Source organism: Eschrichtius robustus, chromosome 6, assembly GCF_028021215.1.
Source record: "Eschrichtius robustus isolate mEscRob2 chromosome 6, mEscRob2.pri, whole genome shotgun sequence".
Lineage (NCBI taxonomy): Eukaryota > Metazoa > Chordata > Mammalia > Artiodactyla > Eschrichtiidae > Eschrichtius > Eschrichtius robustus.
In genome coordinates this window covers 138,831,943-138,854,283 of record NC_090829.1, presented here as the reverse complement: position 1 = coordinate 138,854,283, position 22,341 = coordinate 138,831,943, and the positions used below count along the sequence as shown (strand labels likewise).

General features: G+C 44.8%; 1 protein-coding gene across 2 annotated transcripts in view; it reads left to right on the top strand.

Annotated features, from left to right (window-relative positions):
* Positions 1-22,341, top strand: part of HLCS (holocarboxylase synthetase) — a 193,046-nt gene that overhangs the window by 167,483 nt on the left and 3,222 nt on the right. Inside the window, exons 7-11 of one of the 2 annotated variants that reach the window (XM_068547049.1) lie at positions 10,904-10,971; positions 12,454-12,614; positions 17,711-17,825; positions 20,262-20,475; positions 21,471-22,341. In XM_068547049.1, coding sequence (XP_068403150.1) covers positions 10,904-10,971; positions 12,454-12,614; positions 17,711-17,825; positions 20,262-20,475; positions 21,471-21,543 — 631 coding nt within the window. In that variant the 3' untranslated portion in view covers positions 21,544-22,341. The remainder of the gene's footprint in view (positions 1-10,903; positions 10,972-12,453; positions 12,615-17,710; positions 17,826-20,261; positions 20,476-21,470) is intronic. The other variant, XM_068547048.1, reaches the window with a different exon arrangement.

Sequence of the window (22,341 nt, the reverse complement as noted above, 5' to 3'; positions counted from 1 at the left end):
GCGCAGGCTCAGTAGTTGTGGTGCACAGGATTAGTTGTTCCGCGGCATGTGGGATCTTCGCGGACCAGGGCTTGAACCCGTGTCCCCTGCATTGGCAGGCGGATTCTTTGTCTTTTAAAGGTTTTTGATGTGGACCATTTTCAAAGTCTTTATTGAATTTGTTACAATATTGCTTCTGTTTTATGTTTTGGTTTTTTTGGCCATGAGGCATGTGGGATCTTAGCTACCCGACCAGGGATTGAACCCGCACCGCCTGCATTGGAAGGCAAAGACTTAACCACTGGACCGCCAGGGAAATCCCGGCAGGCGGATTCTTAACCACTCTGCCATTGGGAAGTCCCTCTGTACAGTTTTTACTCTTGGGACCAAGCTAAAGAGTAAAGAAACAAGGAGGGAGGGAAGCATGACCCTATAATGGAATACAGAAGTACGGTTAAACCTCCTTATTTCAGAAGACTAGCATAACCACACTCAGGTAAGGGAGAAAAAGAACAAACCCTAAAAACTTTAAAACACAGTATTTGACTATACACCCTTAGGCTAAAGACAAAAAAACCCTATAGATAAATATTGAACCCTAGTTAGTAAGTTTGTTTTTCACAGTAGCATGGGTCAGCAATTCTGAAACCACTTTTTGCATGTTAGCGTATTGAGCAAATAAGTCAAGATATTTGAGATAATGGGAGCCAGACCTCATTATTGGAGAAGGAAGTTACAAATATAAAAAGAGGGAGAATAAAGTGGATCTAGTGCTGTTGGATTGGAACTGGGAGTTTTCAATGAATTTATGGTTTTTAAGATGGATGGATGGATGGATAGATGGAAAGAAGGAAGGAAACACACATACTTTTTTGTTCTTTCCTAACACCCAGATTTGTTTTTTAAATACCATTCTCCAGTAAAAGGAACCAGAGCTCCTTGGAGAAAAGGCCAATTCCAGGGGCTGGTTCTGAGAAAGTTCAAGATGGTTGTGGAACTTCTTCTTATGCCAAAAAAGTAAGGAAGTGCTGAAAGATGACAGTGACTTGTCAGTAGGAGACAGACACCAGCTTGAAGGAGCTTCTGCTTGCCAAATCTGGCATAATATGAGCATCAGAATAAATAATGATAGGAAATTAAATATTCGGTTGGATAAATAAGGCTCCACAAGTCCATTCTGCTGTAAAGAAAGGAAGAAAGAAAAGTAAGTGCGGGGAGAAGAAAAAGCTCTTCCTTATAGTAGCATCCCAACAAGTACACATGGAAGAAATGATGGAATCAGAAAAACCACTCTTTGGCAACCATCAAATAAATAATTGATTCAAGTAAAATCCTCCACAGATGCTAACACTAGTAGATTAAATTTCTTGAGAAGCATGATATGTATTTTATCTCCCCAGAAGTACTTAATTAACTACAGTGGAAAAACAATAACTTTACAGTGGAAAAGCTAGCACACACCACCCTACCCAAGTGGCTCAAAGTTAACTCACCAATACTGGGACGAGGCAACACTGTGTGCTTCCTGATACCATGCACTGAGAAGGATACACTCTCACTAATGCGTGTTTCTGCCAAAATGCTAATTTGAGTCTAATCGTGAGATTTCAGATCATCTAAATTGAAGGACAGGGACTTCCCTGGTGGTCCAGTGGCTAAGACTCCACGCTCCCAATGCAGTGGGCGTGGGTTCAATCCCTGGTTGGGGAACTAGATCCCCCATGCCACAACTAAGAAGTCCGCATGCTGCAACTAAAAAAAAAGATCCCACGTGCCGCAACTAAGACCCGGCACAGCCAAAATAAATAAATACATAAATATTAAACAATAAATAAATACATAAATAAATTGAAGGACATTTTATAAAATAACTGCCTCCACTCTTCAATAAATGTCTAGGTCATGAAACACAAAATGAAGAACAGAACCAGATTAAAGAGACTAAGGAGACATGGCAACTAAATGCAACACATGATCCTGGATTAGATCCTCAAGAAGAAGGCAGATTGTGTGTTACTATCAAGGGCCTTGTTGGGACAGTGGATGCATCTTGACCAAATTCCATAGATTAGATCATGGGTTGGCATACTATGGCCTGCTGCCAGTTTTTGTACCACCTAAGCACGCAGAATTTTTTTTTTACATTTTTAAATGGTTGGAAAAAAGTTTTAAAAAGTAAAATCTATATGACATCTTGGGAAAGGCAAAACTATAGAGACAGTAAAAAGATCAGTGGCTGCCAGGGGTGAGGGGAGAAAAAGAAGGATGAATAGATGGAGCGCAGGGGATTTTTTACGGCAGTGAAACTATTTTATATGATACCGTAGTGGTGGATAGATGTCATTATACATTTGTCAAAAAACCCGTGAAACTGTACAATACAAAGAGTGAATCCTACTATTGAACTATGGACTTTAGTTAATAACAGTGTATTAATATACAATTATATTATATCAATTGTAGCAAATGTACCACACTAATATAAGATGTTAATTATAGGGAAATTGGGATGGGGTGGGTGTTGAGGGAGTATGTGGGAACCCTGTACATTCTGCTCGGGTTTTCCTTTTCTGGTTTTTTTTTGAGGGGGTTGTTTGTTTGTTTGTTTGTTTTGGCCACGCTGCACGGCACGCGCGATCTTAGTTCCCCGACAGGACTCAAACCAGGGCCTCCTGCAGTGGAAGCATGGAGTCCTAACCACTGGACCGCCCGGGAATTCCCTGCTCAATTTTTCTATAAACCTAAAGCCACGCAAAAAAGAAAGTCTATTAATTAAAATAAATTCTGTATTGTGACACATGAGCATTATATGAAATTCAAATTTCTGTGTCTATAAAATTTTGTTGAAACGCAGCCAGATTTATTTATTTACATATTGTCTACAGTTGCTTTTTTGCTCAGACAGCAGAGTTGAATAGTTGCAACAAAAACCATAGGGCTCACAAAAGACTAAAATATTTACTATCTGGCCTTTACGGAAAAAGTTTGCTGACCCCCGGATTAGATAGCCGTGTTGTATCAATGGTAAGTTTCTAATTTTGATAATTGTACTCTGATTATGTAAAACAATACCCTTAATTTTTAGGAAAGATACCCTGAAGTATATAGGGATAGAGAGACATTATGGCTGCAGCTTACTCTCACATGGTTCAGAAAAAAGAATTACGGACAGGCAGACAGATACGGAGCAGCCTGTTTGGTGAAAAGTTAACACTTGGGAAATCTGGGTGCTGGGTGAAGGACATGCAGGAATTCTTTGTTTGTTTTTTTTTTTTTTTTTAATTTTTATTTATTTATGGCTGTGTTGGGTCTTCGTTTCTGTGCGAGGGCTTTCTCCAGTTGTGGCAAGCGGGGGCCACTCTTCATTGCGGTGTGCGGGCCTCTCATTATCGCGGCCTCTCTTGTTGCGGAGCACAGGCTCCAGATGCACAGGCTCAGTAATTGTGGCTCACGGGCCCAGTTGCTCCGCGGCATGTGGGATCTTCCCGGACCAGGGCTCGAACCCGTGTCCCCTGCATTGGCAGGCAGATTCTCAACCACTGGCGCCATCAGGGAAGCCCAGGAATTCTTTATACTGTATCCTTGCAAGTTTTCTGTAAGTCTGATATTATTTCAAAGTAAAAGGTTAAAAACAAAATGAAAAACAAAATATCACGGGTCTTAGAACCAACCAGACCTTGACTTGAATTCCTGATTTGCTGGCTCAGTGGCCTATTTATAGAAGTGGTTTTTGCCTTTCCAAGACTGTGTCCTCATCTGACTTGTAAAGCTCAGATGAGATAATGCATGTAAAGTGCAGAAAATCGGCATTGATTCCAGGTGACCGAGTTGAAACATCTACAGTGCCTTCAGGAAAACGATCCCCAGATGTCTGCTTGGAGACAGACGTGGTCACGATGAGACAGTGTCCATCTTCTGAAATGGCAGCTGCATTTCAAAACAGAAGGCCCTCTGTTGGGGGAAATGAGCCATGGCGATGGCCCCATGGTGGAGCCCCTCCACACCCAGCTGAAGATGATGGGCTCCGATCAGCCTGAGAAGTGGGTTGAGAAGATCCTGTGATCCGGGGACTCCTAGTGGAGGGGTTAGACATGATCTGACTTCCCATTTTTGGTGGCAGGTTTAACTGTGCCGAGGATCTAGGATCAGGACTGTCTTGTAGGCTTGGCCTCAGAGGTAGTTGTGGGTGCCATGAGTAGTTCAGTCTACACAAGTTTAGCTGTCCATCTGTGAATTCTGTAACAGCACTGGTCTAAGGCAGGAGGTGATGCTCAGACATCCAGTATTTATGGTGCAGTGTCAGGGGTAAGAAACAATGGTTTGTGTTCATCTTGAATAATACAGACCAACATCAACAAATGCTTGATGTACTAGAAAGGTGCCTCATTCTGGAAGCTGAATCCACAGGACTCCCTCCCTGTGAGCAGTTAAGTGATTTAGCAGTAGTGTAGATGCTGTTCTGTATGATGTTGGAAATGGGGAAGATGAGATGAAAATCTATGAATGATTGGTATGCTAGGAGATATGGAAATCTAACAGAGCATCTGACCCACAGACACCCTTCAACAGAAATACAGGTGCGGCCTCTGCTTCTGGGGAACACCCAGGGGGAAGGTGGTGATGGTTCTACTCTTGAGCAGTCCAAATTCCCACTTTGCCTCTAACGGAAATGCACATCCTGTTATACAGAAAACACAAATAAAGGAATATGATCTAAAGCTTACTTATTTGACAGCATTCCAAAAAGGTAGATTGATGACAGGTCATTGTAGTTTTAAATGTCCAATCCAGAAGATAATGGAAGAATATATTAGTAAAACTGTTGTGCCGCTGTGTATAAGTGACCAAAAGTATTTGTAAGCAATAACCTAAATAATGTGTTATTTTTAAAAAGCCAAATAGCTAATTCAACCAATGGTTTATAGCTTTGCTAAGTGGGTTCAGAGACCCTAGAACTGGAAGTGAGGATTCTGCAACCCAGTTGTGTTAATCTGAAAGCTTTTTAGTCCAGGTTCAGATCACGTTAGTGTGTATGTAGGTAAGAGAGATGGGGGAGGTGGGCGAGAGGTACAGAGAAGAGGCATTACCTCTAGAATTTGTGAAGGGTCCTGAAACATACACTTTCCACCACTGTTCTCCTCCCGGTCTTCTCTGTGACCATCCTTTTTATCTCCAAGAAGAGGAAATTGAAGGCCTTCTGGGATCTACACAACAAAGAGCAAGTGGTACATTTTAAGCCCCTACCCTGTGTCAAAGCATCTTGTGTATTCCTTCATGCTCCAGTCTTACGGAGAGCGAGACCATTTCCTAGGTGACGGAAGAGGTGGAGAGACATGCCCCTTACTCAGTGTTAGTTCATATCAACAAGGGGGTTTGAATCCAGATCTGTCCCATTTCCTGTCTGAGTCATCTCCACCGCAATGTTTCTAAAGTTCCTCAGGAACCTTTCCTTTCCTGCCAGGAGCAATCTCAGCTTTGCCCCCCACATGGCTAGCTCTCGGTTCAGAAGTCACTGGTCGGGGTCCAGCACCTTCCACCCTAGACCACAGCCCCATGCATGGCAGAGCCCTCCCACCTTCCTTGCTCCAGTCTACGTGTTCTTGGGAGCAGAAAACACTACTCATTTTCTTTCAAAAAACAATCCTATGCATTCTTGCATAGAAGGCAACTGTTTTAAAACTGATTGTATTGTTAGAGTAAGACTCTTTAAAAAATAAAATATCTTTATATTTTAGCTTGTTAACTTTTTAAAAACTGATACCCAAATATAATAGTTGGTGTTCACAATCTAATACATTTGAAAAAAATAGTTTTTGAAATGAAGTTTAACACAGTTTCCTTTGAACTACACAGAAGTAAATACAGTTACGAATAGTGAGAGTTCATCTTCCAGTAAACGTTTTCAAAATCAGAAATAAGTTGTTAGCCATCAGTGTGCGACTGCCTGGGTCCTCTTCTCCTTCCACCTCATCCCTGCCGCCCGTACTGGGTCTTTTTTTCACATAGAGAACATGGGGGTGGGGGGGATTCTCTGAGAATATGTCTTTCTGAAGGCTTGGGAGAGGAAGAGTCTGAACTGAGAAGACTCGGGGGAGAAGACAAGGCACAGCATGGGCACCAGCGTGAGTTGATGAAGCTCTTCGGGGTCCCAGGGTGGAGACCCCCAAGGATGCTGGCAGCCTTCTGCATGCCTTCTCCCCAGCCCTGAGGGAGCCTGTGCATGGGCGGTAGCTGGACTCGGCCTGCCACCTCGCACAAGCCACACGCTCCGCCAGGGAATGAGTGTGAGGGACAGGCACCGCCATTCGTGTGTCACAGGAGGATTCGTACAGTGAGCCTGGTAAAGCTCGGACAGTGGGCTGCTCTTGCGTGGCAGATGTGCCACCTCTCCGAAGGGAGGAAGTTGTTCACCAGCTAGTGAGCTGTAGGTTAAAGAAAAGTTGGATTTTAACAAATCTTTTCTTTAATAGCATTTTTCCTGATTTTGAAATGAATGCACTCCAAGTATAGAAATCGTGGAAAATTCAGAAAAGTATAAAGAAAATAAACACTTGAAATCTTACCACCCAGAGATTACTTAGAATAGCATAATGAAGAAATTTAAATCATCATATAATTCTGCTTCCACCTTCTGGAGATAACCACTGTTAATAGGTGTCCTGTATTCTTCTGTGTATGCACATAGGAATACATAGCTTACATAGATGGGATCATACCATGATGCTATTTTGAAGCCTTTTTTATTATCAACATAATAAAAATGTGTCCATAACTAAATATCTACATTATTTTAAGAGTTCCAAAATAAGCAGTGTTTCCAGTCATCAGGAACTTTTTTGGTAAGATATATTGTGTGTGTGTGTAGTATTTTTTAAGGGGAAAAAGTATAGAAGGACGTACATTTCTAATGAGAAGAAGGACTTCTTTGGATGGCTTTTCTGCTTTGTACTTTGCTGTATTTTTCCAATAATTACACTCCTTAAAGTAACCACAGCTAATATTTTGGTATATTTCCTAACAATTTTTAAAAGTGTATTTTAAAGCATCATTGGAATCATGCTGTATATAGGATTTTCTACCCTCTTTAAGTCGTCTAGTGGTGTTCAGTGGACATTCGCCTGTATCACTGATGGCTATATGATGTTTTTTTCATGTGAGGATACTATGATTTTTTTCTTTCCTCTGTCATGGACAGTTTGTATTATTTATGATTTTTTCACTGTGTAATGCTGTGATGAATAGTCGTGTCCCTGAATTATTTTGTTTCCCTGTCTGAATACTCCTTAGAATTCAATCTTAGGAGTATAGTCACTGAGTCAGAACGTGTAAAGTGTTTAAGGCTCCCATTGCATATGAACAGACTGGCTTTAAGAGTTTCTACTCATTCATTACTTATCAAATAAGGTCTTGCTCATTGGTTATAATAAAATGCGTGCTGAAGGTAACTGTTATTATCTTATTTTTAAAGCAGATCTTTCAGTCCTGTTCTTTGAAATATTTACAAATATTATATTTAAACATAAAAACCATGCTTCTTTCCCCCAAATTTTTCAAAAGTATTTTAAATTAAAGGTAAGCAGTCATCTTAAAGAAAGTTTAAAAAAATAAAGAAAAAATCATCCTAATGTAGCCACAGTTGTTGTTTTGTCAAATCTCCTTCCTCCCTTTTTCTGTGAATTTTACACATTTGGGATAAAAGTATATGTAGGTTTCGTATCCTGCTTTTTAAATTGAACATTCTGTTGAAAACATTTCTTCCGTGTTGCTACAGAGTCTTCATAACTATCATTTTTAATGATTACAAATTATTCCACTGACCTCATGTAACGTAATTTACGTAACCATTTCCCTACTGAACTCTTACGTAATTTCCAAATTTTTACTTTTATTACACAGTGGTGAATGTGGACTATTTCCTTAGGTTTGAATCCTCAAAGTGGATTGACTGGGTCTGGATTTAAACTTTTGTTCGTTCAGAATTTTCACTAACTCATACTGGCCTGTCTTCTTGGTTAGTTTTTAAAAAAAAAAAAGTTTATTTATTTATTTTTTGGCTGCATTGGGTCTTTGTTGCTGCGCACGGGCTTTCTCTAGTTGCGGCGAGCAGGGGCTACTCTTCCTTGCAGTGCACGGGCTTCTTACTGCGGTGGCTTCCCTTGTTGCGGAGCATGGGCTCTAGGCGCACGGGCTTCAGTAGTTGTGGCACGTGGGCTCAGTAGTTGTGGCTCGCGGGCTCTAGAGTGCAGGCTCACTGGTTGTGGCGCACGGGCTTAGTTGCTCCGCGGCATGTGGGATCTTCCCGGACCAGGGCTCGAACCTGTGTGCCCTGCATTGGCAGGCAGATTCTTAACCACTGTGCCTCCAGGGAAGTCCCTTGGTTAGTTTTAATTATTGAAACTTAATTCCAACAACAACGTGAAACTCAGGACGTTCCGGTTGGCAGGGAACCCAGTAGGAGCTGTGATGTCCTTAGTAACAAAGTGGTCAGGACGCTGTCCTGTTTGCCAAGTGAGCCTTGGGAGCTCTGGATGTTTCAGACCGAAGGGAAGTGTACAAAAACAGAGCACTTTCCTCGCGTGCCCTATTGGTATACAGTGCATGCCCTCTGCTGCCACTCACAGAAACCATTTATTAAACAGCCTTTGCCAACAAGGAAAAAAAGCACAGAGGCAGGGAGGTAGTCATTATGTAACCCCCTCCTTTTTTTTTTCTTTTTTTCCCTCCTTTTTCTATTTCCTTTTGTGAGAATGACATCAGCTCGGGATGGAAATGCATTTGTGGTGTCTCCTTTCTGCTAAAGTAACCTAGAGACTTCATCTTCAGAGATGCAAAATTGAGATTTTGCAAACGTTCATAAATGCTTCTTTGTTGACCGTGAGCCGTGTGGTTTGGCCCCCAGTGTTATCTTAGATAGCACAAATAAATCTGGCAGCCTCCACTGGCCTCAAACTAAGCATTACACCACCCCCAGTCCCCCGCCCCCCCACTGTCTCCCTCCTCGCAGAATTTCCTCTTGGCCTTCAGCAGCACAAGCTCAGTCTTCTCATCAATATGCCCTGTTAACTGCTGCCAAAGCTCCAGCGGTTTAGTGCATATGTTTCCTTCATCATTTCTCTTTGTTCTAGAAAAGTCTGTGTTTGTTTTCTGAACCTCCCCGCCTCCCCTCGCCTAATTCCACCATCACCACCGCTTCCTATAGACATGACCTTCTACTGTCTACATGTTCATTTACAGCACAGCCTAGATTTCTGCCACGGAGAGAGCCTTCGCAACCTTCTCACAACGTGCAAAATCATCCCCCCGCACCCCTTCCCATAGAAAAATTTGTTAGACATCGTCGCCCCAGGGCTCGTGCCTTAGGAGCCCAGGTGAAGGGCTGCTGGGTCTCTCTGGTAAGCAAGAGGCTCCTAGGAGACAATGTTACCTCCCTGCGCGGATGAAGATTCCTTCTTAGGGTTTTCTGCCACTCCAACGCAAGAAAAGGACGCTTTATTCTTGGAGCCCAACAGTGTGTAGGCAGAGTCGATCTCAATGGGTTATTCATGGTGTCCAAGAGAAATACTTCTGGAGCTGTATTTCATGTGAGATGGAAGTGGGCTTGGCACCCGGACAGGGGGGCTGGCTGCTCGCTGGGAATGCCCCGTGCCTGTCGGACTGGCCCGGCCCCTGCCTGACGTGGCCAGGCTCTTCTTAGCAAGTCAAGGGGTCTTCTGGCTCCTCCCCACCGGGCCTGCCTGCGCCCGGCGAGGCTCTGCCAGCCTGCGTGCGCGTGCAGAGACCCCCTGGTTGTTTTGGCCTTTAAGTATTTTCCGTCTCTTACCATGTGTAAAGTTCCACCCCGTTCCCCAAGCCAGGAGGAGAGGATGAAGGGCTATCAGAGTGTGGTCTCTCTCCTCAGCACGGGGGTTCTGTGGAAACCCTGGAATCGTTCGTGGAAACTTTGTTTATACAAAATACCACCTTGCTGTCATTCCTGCCCTTGCCACTTCCCTCCCCCAAAAAAGTATTTCAAAGAGGCCTCTGCAGCGGCCCTGACCGTGGACAAACCTGATGTTTTGCTTTGTCTGATAAACCGGCGGTGAGCTGTGCCTGCTCAGTACCTGGTCAGTAACTCCTGGGAACGCGCAGGAAAACCTTCCTAACGTGGAGTTACATATGTAGAATGGAACTGGGAGGAAATTCTCAGAGTGAGGGACTTTTTTCCCTTTCCTTTTCTGGGGAAGAAAAGGAGAAAAGAAAGAAAAGTTAATGTCGACTCATTTGGTGGAGATACAGTGCACTTTTCTACCTATCCCCCAAAGGGAAGTTTGTATTCTTTTAAATAAAACCATTTTAAAAGCAGAACTCAAGCCTAAAAGGATCCAGGGTTCTCCTGAGTTCTCAGAAGGTGTAGATTTATTTACTATAGTTAAAACATAATTAGTTCTCAGGGGATAGTGTGTGTTTTAAACGGCTTTATTGCCACCATATTAGTTTTCTGAATAATCAGAAACTTCTGTTATGATTATGTTCTAGTGTTCAGACAGAAACGCACTGTAAGTAGAAACAAATGTCAGGAATTGCTAGTTGTCACTCGAAGAAGGGACACCACATCAGCGGGGGGAGAAAGAATCTGATAGGATATTCCAAAGAAATGTAATCTTAATGTCTTGAATAAACCGAATGACAGCTTGGGCAGGTACACGTGCACACACACTGCCCCCCCAACCATCTTTTTTGATATTGAATGGCGTTTTCTTTGTCCCTTTTCCGTCATTCTCACTGCAGAGGCTGGGAATGGGGTCAGTATCCCTTGAAACCCGTAAGATGGCCCTTCCTCACTAACACATCCACAAATGAGTGCACACAGTGTCCCCCACTCTGAGCTCTCGGTTCTCATGTCGTGTCCCTGTTCTGGCTGACTGGTCTTTCCCACCGTTTGCAGGTTGATGTTTGAGATGCCGCAGGAAATGGGTTTAATCGCCATCGCAGTCCGCCAAACGCAGGGCAAAGGTCAGTCGTCTTTTGTTACTGTTTCTGTGGTTTTTGTTTTCTAAAATCTGTGACTCTCCTGGCCAGAGAGCCAGTTGATTGCACGTGCTGATCATCGACGTGGCTCGAGTCAGAAGTTGTTTTCACACACCCCTAAAATGGGGAAGAGGGAGGGAAATCAATTAGAAGATTGAGCCTTAGAAGAATTAAAGCGTTCTCTTAAACTGAGATGTTTATTAATTAGTTGACGTCCGCTTGTGATGGTTTTAATGTTCATTTACCTACGTCTTGTAAATTCTTCTTTCTGACACATTCTAGGCATTGCAGTGTGTGAATAATAACTATGTTGTAGAGACGTTTATTTTCCTGAAGGTTCTCTGTGAGGTGCCTTCTGTGTCTATACCGAGTGTCACATGGAGGGGTCGTTCATCTGCCAGCTGGCACTGGAATTTGCATGGAGTGGGCACTCGATCAACGATCAGTGCCTATTCACAGAATGACCACAAAGAAGCCAAGGGCTGCCCAGAGCTTCCAACACCTGCTGACTCTCGGAGGCAAGAGCCCACATCCTCCCAGAATCCATCTGGGGTCCAGCCGCAAGCAGATTCGTGCTCAGTGGTCATACCGAGAGCGATTGGCCCTTGTCTCTCCCCACCCCCAGCTGGCAGCAGGCCGACCCAAACGTCCTTTTAACTCTCAGAGGCTCTTATGCCTTTCTCAGAAGAAGCAACGAAATAAGAAATCCACTGTTTTCGCTTCTTTCTCTTGAGCATGTCTTTTGAACATAACTCAAAGAGAGAAAAAAATCTGTTTTATTCAAGGCTGTGGTGCTCAGTAAGGTGGTTTAAAAAAAAAGACATGGAAGAAGGTTGATTATACCTCTCGTTTTGATTATTTTATTTTCTTGGCTTCTATCTTTTAAGAAAAATAACTCAGAGAGTTAATATCAGGGATCATTTTTCAAATTCAGCTTCCTTAAAAAAAAACAAAAAACAGCAAGATATAGTTCACATACCATCCAGTCCCCCAGTTTAAAGTGTACTATTCTGTGGTTTTTAATGTATTCACAGCGCCGTGGGACCATCACGGTAGGGATCACTTCTCGCAAATGGCTTCCAGGGCCTCTCCTGGAGCGGTATAGATTCGGTCCGGTTTCCCCACTGTCTCTGTTTTCACCTGCATTGCCGTATGGTGAGAGTTAAACTGCGAGTGATGTTCAGACACTGTGTAAGACTTTATCATCAAAGTATAAACGATATGCTCACAGAGGGAGGACATTATGCTGATTATTGGAAACTTGTTCAGCAACAGAGCTTCAGATTTTAAAAAGCTTCTCTGTTGTTGAGTTAACCCCAGAATAACCAAGCATGTTCATCAGTCGTTCAGGTGGGACAGGTCTCTAGTGTGTGGCTCTGAGGCCTCAGCGGTTTTTCCGGCATTCCGTGCATCTGAGTCTGTTCATGGTGCAGAATGGCCGGTTTCCTGATGGCGCTTGTGTTCCAGGGCGGGGAAGGAATGCTTGGCTGAGCCCCGTGGGGTGCGCTCTTTCTACCCTGCTTGTCTCCATCCCACTGAGATCCCAGCTGGGACAGAGGATTCCATTTGTCCAGCATCTGATGTCTCTGGCTGTCGTGGAGGCGGTAAGGTCCATTCCTGGGTACCAGGTATGTGCAGTTCATCACCGTCACATCCCCACCGTGCATGCACACCTCAGTTCAGGTGTTTTTGTAGTACGTGTCTGAGTGATTCCTTCATGTGGAGCCTCAGCCTGCTTTTGCAAAGCGGGCAGCAGAGCGCTCCTGGAGGTTTAAAAGCACCGTCAGGTTTATAGCTGCTTCAGGCTTGCTGCAGTGTGATTATTTTCCAGAATTCCCTTTCTGTCCTGTTGTCACATTTGTCAAATGTCCTAGTAAGGGCAAGCCTCTTTTTCCTTTCTGCCTGCCTGCCTTCCTCCCTCCCTCCCTCTCTCTCTTTCTCTTTCTTTCTTTCCTTCCCCTTCCTTCCTTCCTTCCTTCCTTCCTTCCTTCCTTCCTTCCTTCCTTCCTTCCTTCCTTCCTTCCTTCCTCTCCCTCCCTCCCTCCTCCTTCCCTCCCTTCCTCCCTTCCTTTCTTCCTTTCTTTCTTTCTTTCTTTCTTTCTTATTGAAGCACATTGGACTGGATGGGTCTACTTATCTGTGGTGCTTTCTGGTGAAAAGGCTTATTTTATAGGCCTAAACAAACCTTCTCATTTCCTACCTTCATTTACCACAGTCTGTGCTCAGCAAAGCTATCCCTTGTCTGTGGCTGCCTGAGTTCAATGTGCATGTTCGTTTAGGGCCATCTGCACCCAGCTGTAGGGACAGATGTGCCTGCTACATCAGTACTTTTGAATGCTTTGGTGTCAGTTATTAAGAAGACAAGGAAAAGAGAGCAGTTAACACAGTCATGAAGCCTTTCTCCCATTCCCCAGGCTCCACTTGCTGTATCCCCCTCCTCCTTTTCCTGGAAGAATTTCATATGGATATAAAAAGGGGGTTCTTGGGACTTCCCTGGTGGCACAGTGGTTAAGAATCCACCTGCCAACGCAGGGGACACAGGTTTGAGCCCTGGTCCGGGAAGATCCCACATGCCGCGGAGCAACTAAGCCCGTGCGCCACAAGTACTGAGCCTGCGCTCTAGAGCCCGTGAACCACAACTACTGAGCCCGCGAGCCACAACTGCTGAAGCCTGTGCTCCGCAACAGGAGAAGCCACAGCAATGAGAAGACTGAGCACCGCAAGGAAGAGTAGCCCCTGCTCGCTGCAACTAGAGAAAGCTCACACGCAGCAATGAAGACCCAATGCAGCCAAAAATAAAGATTCATTCATCTAAAAAATATTAAACACATACAATAAAAATAAGGGGGTTCCTTCCCAGCCTCCCTCCCCACCTACAGCTCTTAATGTCAGGCTAAAAACAATTATTGTATTAATTCGTGAAGCAAGATGCTAAGATCATGACTTTGAAAGGGGGCCTGTCATGAGTGTTTCAATGGAGAAGCAGTCCTCTCCACTGCCCCTTAAGCTCCTCCGATGTGGCCATGTCCTCATATCATGGTATGTGGGACCAGGGTGCGTGTTTCCCGTATTACGTCAAGTCATTGGCATGTATGCCGAAGCGTGACATTTGTTACCGGGTGCTCAGAATCCTTGCTGTGTCTCATGGGCTTGGGCTCATCAGACTGTCACCAACCTTCACAGGCCCAGCATGCAGCCCCTGAACTGGACACTTCACCTTGCACTGAGCAGTTGAGAAGATAAATTTCTGTTGTGGGGAAAATGTTTTTAACCCTAGCAACAGGTTAATTAGTCTTAGGAAAATAAAGTAAAAATTTAAATTACTGTGTTTAGCTTTTTCGTGGCTTTAACTTTGACCTTTTAGCCTCACTTGTTAACTTAGCAAGCACTTGCTGAGTGCCTGCTGTGTGCGAAGGCTCTGCCAGGTGCTGGGGTAGCGGGTGGGGAGGTGGAAAGCTTGCCCTCAACAATGGACCCGGGCGTGTGTGTCCCCATTCTCCTTAAGAAGCTCCCGCCAAAGTTCCTATCCCATTTCTGCAGTTGTCCAGCTCAGCCTTATCTTCTTATCTGTATGGTTTTTGGATTGGCTTCACTCTTATTTTATTTTCAGTCTTATTGAGATATAAATGACATACTGCAGTGTATAAGTTTAAGGTGTGCAGCATAATGACTTGACATGCGTGTATTGTAAGATGATCTCCACAGGAGGTTTTATTAACATATATCACCTCATATAGTTATTAAAAAAATTTTTTTCCCCCTGTGATGAGAACTTTTAGGATCTACTCTCTTAGTGTTGGGTTGGCCAAAAAGTTCGTTTGTAACAGCTTACAGAAAAACCCGAACGAACTTTTTGGCCAACCGGATATTTATTTATTTATATAACTTTATGTATTTATTTATTTTTGGCTGCGTTGGGTCTTCGTTGCTGCGTGCGGGCTTTCTCTAGTTGCAGTGAGTGGGGTTACTCTTCGTTGCGGTGCGTGGGTTCACTGCGGTGGCTTCTCTTGTTGAGGAGCACGTGTTCTAGGCGCGCGGGCTTCAGTAGTTGTGGCACGTGGGCTCAGCAGTTGTGGCCCGCGGGCTCTCGAGCGCAGGCTCAGTAGTTGTGGCGCGTGGGCTCCAGAGCCCAGGCTCAGTAGTTGTGGCTCGCGGGCTCTAGAGCGCAGGCTCAGTAGTTGTGGCGCATGGGCTTAGTTGCTCCCCGGCATGTGGGATTTTCCCGGATCAGGGCTCAAGCCCACGTCCCCTGCATTGGCAGGCGGATTCTTAACCACTGCGCCACCAGGGAGGTCCTGAATATTCATTTTTCACCGAGTCTAATTAGCTTACACACTACAGCTGCAGGGAGGTTGAAACAGGCCCCCCGTTGTGCTGGGTTGGCCTCTCTTACGTCCTGCCCTTCTTGTCCCCAGCCAGATGTCACCATCCGCACACAAACCATACCCAGCCTTGTCAGACCAGGGGCAGTGCGGTGGCCTGCTTGCCGTCCCTTCCGGAACCCGCGCGGGGCGGCCCGCTCTTGCTCCTGCCGCTTTTCTGTCCTCGAGGCCCTGCTGGGCTTCTGCAGCCTCCTCCCACCCGTACATCCTGCTCCTGTTCTCTTCTCTGCACCTCCAGGTCCTATTTGCCCTGAGAGTCCTGGCTCAAATGCCATTCCTGGAAACTCCTAGCTACAAACTCTCCCTCCTCCGACGCCATGCAGCGCTTTAAATGTCTGGGCCACTTTTAGGGCACCTCCCACGGATTGCTTGAAGCAGGGTTATTTGTGCTCCGCTTCTAAGTCCTACAAAGCAGCCAGCTCTTTGAACACAGGATTGGTTTTATTTTGGTCCTCAAAGAGCCTAGAGTAGTGCTTTATACAAGGGAGGCCTGTAGTAGCTGTCCGAATAAAAGGTTGAGACAATGAATAATAAACATCTGGACTTTCTCTTCATCTTGGAATAGATGTCCTTGTTCACCTGGGGGAGAACCCAGAATTTCACAGGTTGCATCATTAACTAACTAGACCTGAAAATGTAAAGTGAGACAGGAGCCCGAGAGCAGGGCCAGCACAGAAGTAAGCAGCGGCCCCTGTGGTGGGGGAGCTGTTCCTGAGCTCCGGCCGGGACTGTGCTGGCCACAGTGGGACGTGAGTAGGCAAGAGAGGAGGAAGAAGGGGAATTGGGAGAGTGACCAGGACCATGGTCTCCCGGGTGCAGATTGTCTAGACCAGCGTCTCTCAGTCTCAGCACTGTTGGCGCTTGGGCCCCTCCGTCTCGGTTGTGGGACCCTCCTGGGCGTCACAGGCGGTGGAGTGGCATCGGTGGCCTTTCCCCGCTAGATGCAGGTGGGGCTCCTTCAAGCTGTGACGAGCAGAGACGCCTCCCAGTATTGCCGGATGTCCCCTGGGGGACAGACTCCACCCCACCCCCACCCATCCCCCCGAACCTTATTTTAGTCAGAAAAGTAATACGAGGTTTCCCTATCATAGGGCAGATGAGCTTTTAAAGGACAGAAGCATGTTCTAACTGGCCAAGGTGAAAAGAAGTCCTGCTGGAGGGAGGGAAGGGGATTGCTTGGAAGCGGCAGGCTGCATAGCATAGGGTTAAGCTCCCAGGGGCTGGTGTCAGAAAGCCCTGGGTTTGTGTCCCAGCTCTGCCACTTGCGGGTGGTGCAACCTCAGGCAAGCCAGGCAACGTCTCTAAGCTTCAGTCCTCCCTTTGTTAAATAGAGATGACACATGGGCTTGGTATAAGTGACATACAGGCCAGCTCCGAGATGGGGGCTTGGTGCCGTGCCTGCCCCCCCGTGAAGAAAGAGCCAGCCCTGTGGGACTCAGAGGCCATTATCTACTCTCTGGTCTCTTGGTTTTATTTTGCTGAGTGTCTCTCTTCCAGCCTCATGTGTCCAGATGGGCTTCCTTCTACCCACACCTGCCTGCCAGTCCCAGACCCAGGAGCCCTGGCAGTTCTGGCGCCCACTGGGTCTCACCCAGTCTGTGTGCCCCATCACAGTCATGGCAGGAGGTGGGGGTCTGGGTGGCCCAGTTCAAGGCAGTGTTCACCCTTGGCCCATTCCACTGAGACCAGGCACAGGCAGGGTTGCCCAGGCCACATCCTTCAGGATGGAGAGGCAGCAGGCCACTGGGCAAGTCTATTTCTCTTTCCCAAGTTGACTGGTGGCAGTTCATGGAGACCTTCTCTAATAACTCAGTAAAACGAGTTGCTCCTCTGTATCCCCATAGCATTCTGCTGAGACATTTCTACCTGACTTTTAGGACGTTGGTTAGTTCAGGGCCATTAGTCTCTCTCTTGAGCAGAAGCTCCTTAAGGGAGAAGAGCCCTGAGAGTATTATTCTCTCCCTGCCCCCTGTCCCCAGCACACGATGGTACTCTGTGGTGTGGTTGTTGATATTGGGATAATGAACTTAATACCCAAGATAGGCATCTTCGGAGAGTGTTTTTGATGATGAACAGCGATGGGGGTGGGGAGAATGCTGGGATTCCTGTTGAATGTGTTCTTTAGGTCTCCTTCCCTCTAGCCCCACCAGGTACTTTAATACTGGATTGTTCCAAAGAGGTGATTAGTTGTCTCAAAAAGAAGAGAGGGTGAGACTCCCTGTTCCATTTGTTTCAAGAGTATTCTGTTCATCTTTTTTCTTTTGTTTTATTTTAGCTGGACGACCTCTTCTCGTCCCTTTGTGTCTTGTGACTGCTTGATTAATATGCAGATTTTCCTTTAGGATATCAACTTACGAGTGAAGTGGCCCAACGATATTTATTACAGTGACCTCATGAAGCTTGGTGGAGTTCTGGTTAACTCAACACTTATGGGAGAAACATTTTATATACTTATTGGTAAGTTTTTAAAGCCTTCCCCCAGAATTTTTAGATTAATAAAAATAAAAGTGGTTCACACATGGCTATACTGGGGGGAGTGGATTATCATATGGGATTACTTTTTCTTTGAGTCTTGAGTTATAGAACACAATATGTGTGCACAACAGGCCAGATTGGTAGAAAGCCCTTCAAAGGGTTTAGTGTTCCTATCTATGGCCATGAAAACCACCGAATTGGCATCTCACCAAACAGGTGTTTTCTCATACCTCTCCACACTCCTGCTTCTTAATGAATTAGAAACAGTGAAAGTAAACATTTACTGTATTATTTGGTAATAAGAAAAGAAAGCTAATTTCAAGGATGGGTGTCCTGGCAGTCTTTCTTGCATTCTTAATCTGACCTTCCCAGTCCATGGAAAAGTTGCCTTCTTTTTGACCTCAGAAGAAGCTCCAGGCTGGTCAAGGTGGGGTAAAGAATCCCTGTTTCATGAAACACACTCATACTATGTCATAATATTGACATTCAGTCCAGTAATCCTCCACTGTAACAGCTCCTTTACTTTGCAGTGAAAATTGATTTGTGTTTCATGTTTGGTAATTGCAATCATTGTTGCTTTTGTTGTGGTCATCCATGTACAATGCTTGGTGTCAGTCTATTTATCTCTTGTAAAAATAAAATACAGTGTGTGTGTGTGTGTGTGTGTGTGTGTGTAAAAAAAAAAAAAGTCCTACTGAAAAAAAAAAAAAGAATCCCTGTTTCACATCAGCACATCCGTATCAGGCAAGGAGATGGATCTGAAGTGGCTTCAGAAGTTCCTCGGCCCCTGGTCATCCAAGCATAAGCTTCTCCCTAATGCCCAGGAGAGCTTGATTGGTGTTCAAAAATCAGTAATGGAGAGAAAACATGTGATTGTGTGTTAGAAGTGCCAGCCAAAGAATACAAGGTGTATGCTTCCAGCTCTGCTACCAACTGGCAATATTATTCTAGGCAAGGCTTCTTCATACCCTCCAAGCTCCGTTTTCCATCTGTAAATGAGTAACTGGGCTAGGTGCAGAGATTCCTAATAGGGCCCACAGATATTGAGGAGGCCCAGTGCTGGGTTTCCGTCAGGGAGCTAGGGAATTTTGTCACTGTGGGGGGAATGAAACATTTTCCTGTGGGGAGAATCCATATAGTCTTAAGGCGTTGGGAGGTGGGGGAGGGGGACAGGGGGGCGTCTTTGGGGAAAGATTCAAGATCACCGTCAGGGGTGCTTGCTGGTCCTTAGAAAGATGCAGCCTAAGTTGACAGTAGTTCATGTAGCTATTTTCCCAGGACTTTGGATTTCTGAATACAGGGGAGCTTTTTCAGCACTATATACACTTGATTGAATGCTTTATATGCCACAGGTGCTTCAGCTATTGTGTATGTTGTCAAATGAAAGAACAAATGAACAACTGCAGATTCTGCCCCTGTTGCTCTAGTTACTTGTTTTTTACATTGCTTTGTATTTTAATAGCCAGTATATTTAAAAAAATAATAATCTGAGGCCGATCAGTCCTTCCCTTAACACTGAAAATGGCGCAGAACATTTACCAAAAAGTAGTTATTGTAAATATCGTTGTTCTATCTGAGGCGAGTATTTTGGGAATTTTTTTCTCAGAGGCCCTGAAAAAAACGATAGTCTTACTGCCTAGTTCTTGCAGTATTTTATTTCTTATTGAAGACCTCTTTGAGGTTGATTCAGGGCCCTGCTGAAAACTAAGATTCGGCTTTTCTAAAGATTCCCCTCTCCTGCAGAGAACGGTGGTGTTAAGTAACAGCAGAGATAAGCCAGAAACTCACTCTCCTGAAGCCTTGGTTTAGGGGCTTGTGAAAGAGCCACTAAACATGGGTTGGCCTTTTGCCAACAGTGTAACCCTAGCACCAAAGACTTCCAAGGATGAAGCATTAAAAGATGTGTTTTAGGGTTAAGTCGTGACCAAGGTTGGAAATCTCTGAATCCAGAGTTTACTTCTTAAGACCTGAATAAAATTCTTTATTTTCAAGCATGTGTTCCATTATTTAAATAGAAAAAGAAACAAGAGATTTTATTTTACATCGGGCTCAGTGCAGAGCTCCAATTCTTGGCTAGACCACAGGAAGTGGTCGTTTCAGAAGCAACTCTGTTTTGTGCCATTCATAGCTTCTGCTTAATTGAATCAAATCTGGCTTGCTTTTTTTCCCCAACTAATTTGTAATAAATTTGGGATGGTTCTGGTTTGATGGGGATCGTGAGGGAAGGATGAGAAAGGAAGATGGGCTCAAAGACGTAAGTCTTTCTCTAAGTGGCCAGAGACAATAAACTCGAAATGAGGGTAAGGAAGCAGGAAGTTGACAGTAAAAACTGTACCTTTTTCCAGGAGGTTGAGAGAAACGTGTGATGTCGTCAGTAGGTTGAGGTACTCGTGTTTCCAATTGTTTGTTTTCATCCAGGCTGTGGATTTAACGTGACTAACAGCAACCCCACCATATGCGTCAACGATCTCATCACAGAATACAATAAGCAACACGGGGCCGAACTAAAGCCCTTAAGAGCTGATTATCTCATCGCCAGAAGTGTGACTGTGCTGGAGAAGCTGATCGACACATTTCAGGACGAAGGGCCCAGTGGCGTTCTTCCTCTCTATTATAAATATTGGCTACACAGGTCAGTGCTGGCTTGTCTTCATTGTTTTAAAATTCCTTTATTAAGTCAGTAGTTTAATATCTTAAAACGAGAAGCTAAACACTGGTCTGGATCATTATCTTTTACTTTACTGATGGATAAACCTGGTGGATACCACCTCGAGCAAGTTAGCGTCTCCAGTCATCGGGACAAACGGGCATCCCGTGCCTCCTGGTGGGATGCCCTGGGAGAGACACAACATCACTGGAGATTTTCCTGCCCAGCATGTTTAAGCTGAATCTAATTGTGGGGAAACAGGCAAATCTAAAATGTGGCACATTCTTGATAACAGTCGTCTTCAAAGTGAGATCTCCCAGCAGCAGTGGCAGCCTTACCTGGGAACTTGTTAGGAACGCAGGTTCTTGACTCCCACCCTGGACTTCCTAAATCAGAAACTCTGAGGCTGGGGCTCAGCATTCTGTTTTGACAAAGGCTCCAGGGGATTCTCAGGCACTTCAATTTGAGAAGCACTGATGTATACCAATAGGCCTCTACCCTTCAACAATGGCAGTGTCTTAGAAACAAAGAGAAGGTGGGAGAGTTTTGTGATTAAAGAAGACTAAGGAGGCATGACAGTTAAATGCAATATGTGATTCATAATCAGATCCTGGAAGGGAGGAAATAGCCACAAAGAATATTAATGAGACAATGGGGACATTTGAACAGGGAGTGTATATTAAATAATGTTATTGTATCAAGATCAAATTTCTTGAGAGTGATAATGATATTCTGGTTTTGTAGGAGATACTTCTTATTCTTTGGAGATACATGCTGAAGTATTTAAGTATAAAGTGTCACGATGCCTGCAACTTATTTTTAAATATCAGCAAGAAAACACCCCCACAAAACTGTAGGGGTGTGTGTGTGTGTGTGTGTGTGTGTAAAGAGAGCAAACATGGGAAATGTTATCAGTTGGTGTGAATATAAGTGAAGGGGGAATATGAGGTTCATTGTACTATTTTTCACCTTTTCTGTAGGTTTGAAATTCTTCAGAATAAAAATTGGGGAGGTACAGAGTCTATACTTTTAAAACTGTTAACAAGGATATAACTCAACAGTTGCATTTGGAAACTGTTCGAAAGAAGTAAAATTAGAATGAGTTTAACTTATAATTGACACTACCCAACTTGATAAGAGTTTTGAACACAGCCAGAAAGCGGCCAATCTCAGCCAAAAAACCTAGAGGGTTGCACAATGTTTCTTTAAAGTAGCTAGAGGGACTTCCCTGGTGGCACAGTGGTTAAGAATCCGCCTGCCAATGCAGGGGACACGGGTTCGAGCCCTGGTCCGGGAAGATCCCACATGCCGCGGAGCAACTAAGCCCGTGCGCCACAACTACTGAGCCTGCGCTCTAGAGCCCGCGAGCCACAACTGCTGAGCCCGTGTGCCACAACTACTGAAGCCCGCGCGCCTAGAGCCCGTACTCCGCCACAAGAGAAGCCACCACAATGAGAAGGCCGCGTGCCGCAGTGAAGAGTAGCCCCCGCTCGCCGCAACCAGAGAAAGCCCGCGTGCAGCAACGAAGACCCAATGCAGCAAAAAATAAATAAATAAAAATTAAAGTAGCTAGAGGGTGAGGAAGTGGTGCAAATAATCATTCCAGATGATCAGAATGAGGAGTGACGTCGTTTATAAGAGAAGCAATTCCTAACTCCCTAGTGGACTTTGCATCGCCCTGGTTATTCGGGCAGTTTTCAGGACAATTCAGGGGAGACCAGTGGAAGTCAGAGCTCAGGCTCAGATGCATTTTAACTATATCCATCCCAGCCCACCCCCAAATCCTTTTGCATAATGGATAATTACTTAACTAATTGTCTCAAGCAGCAGCATTACATTTCCCTGTGACTG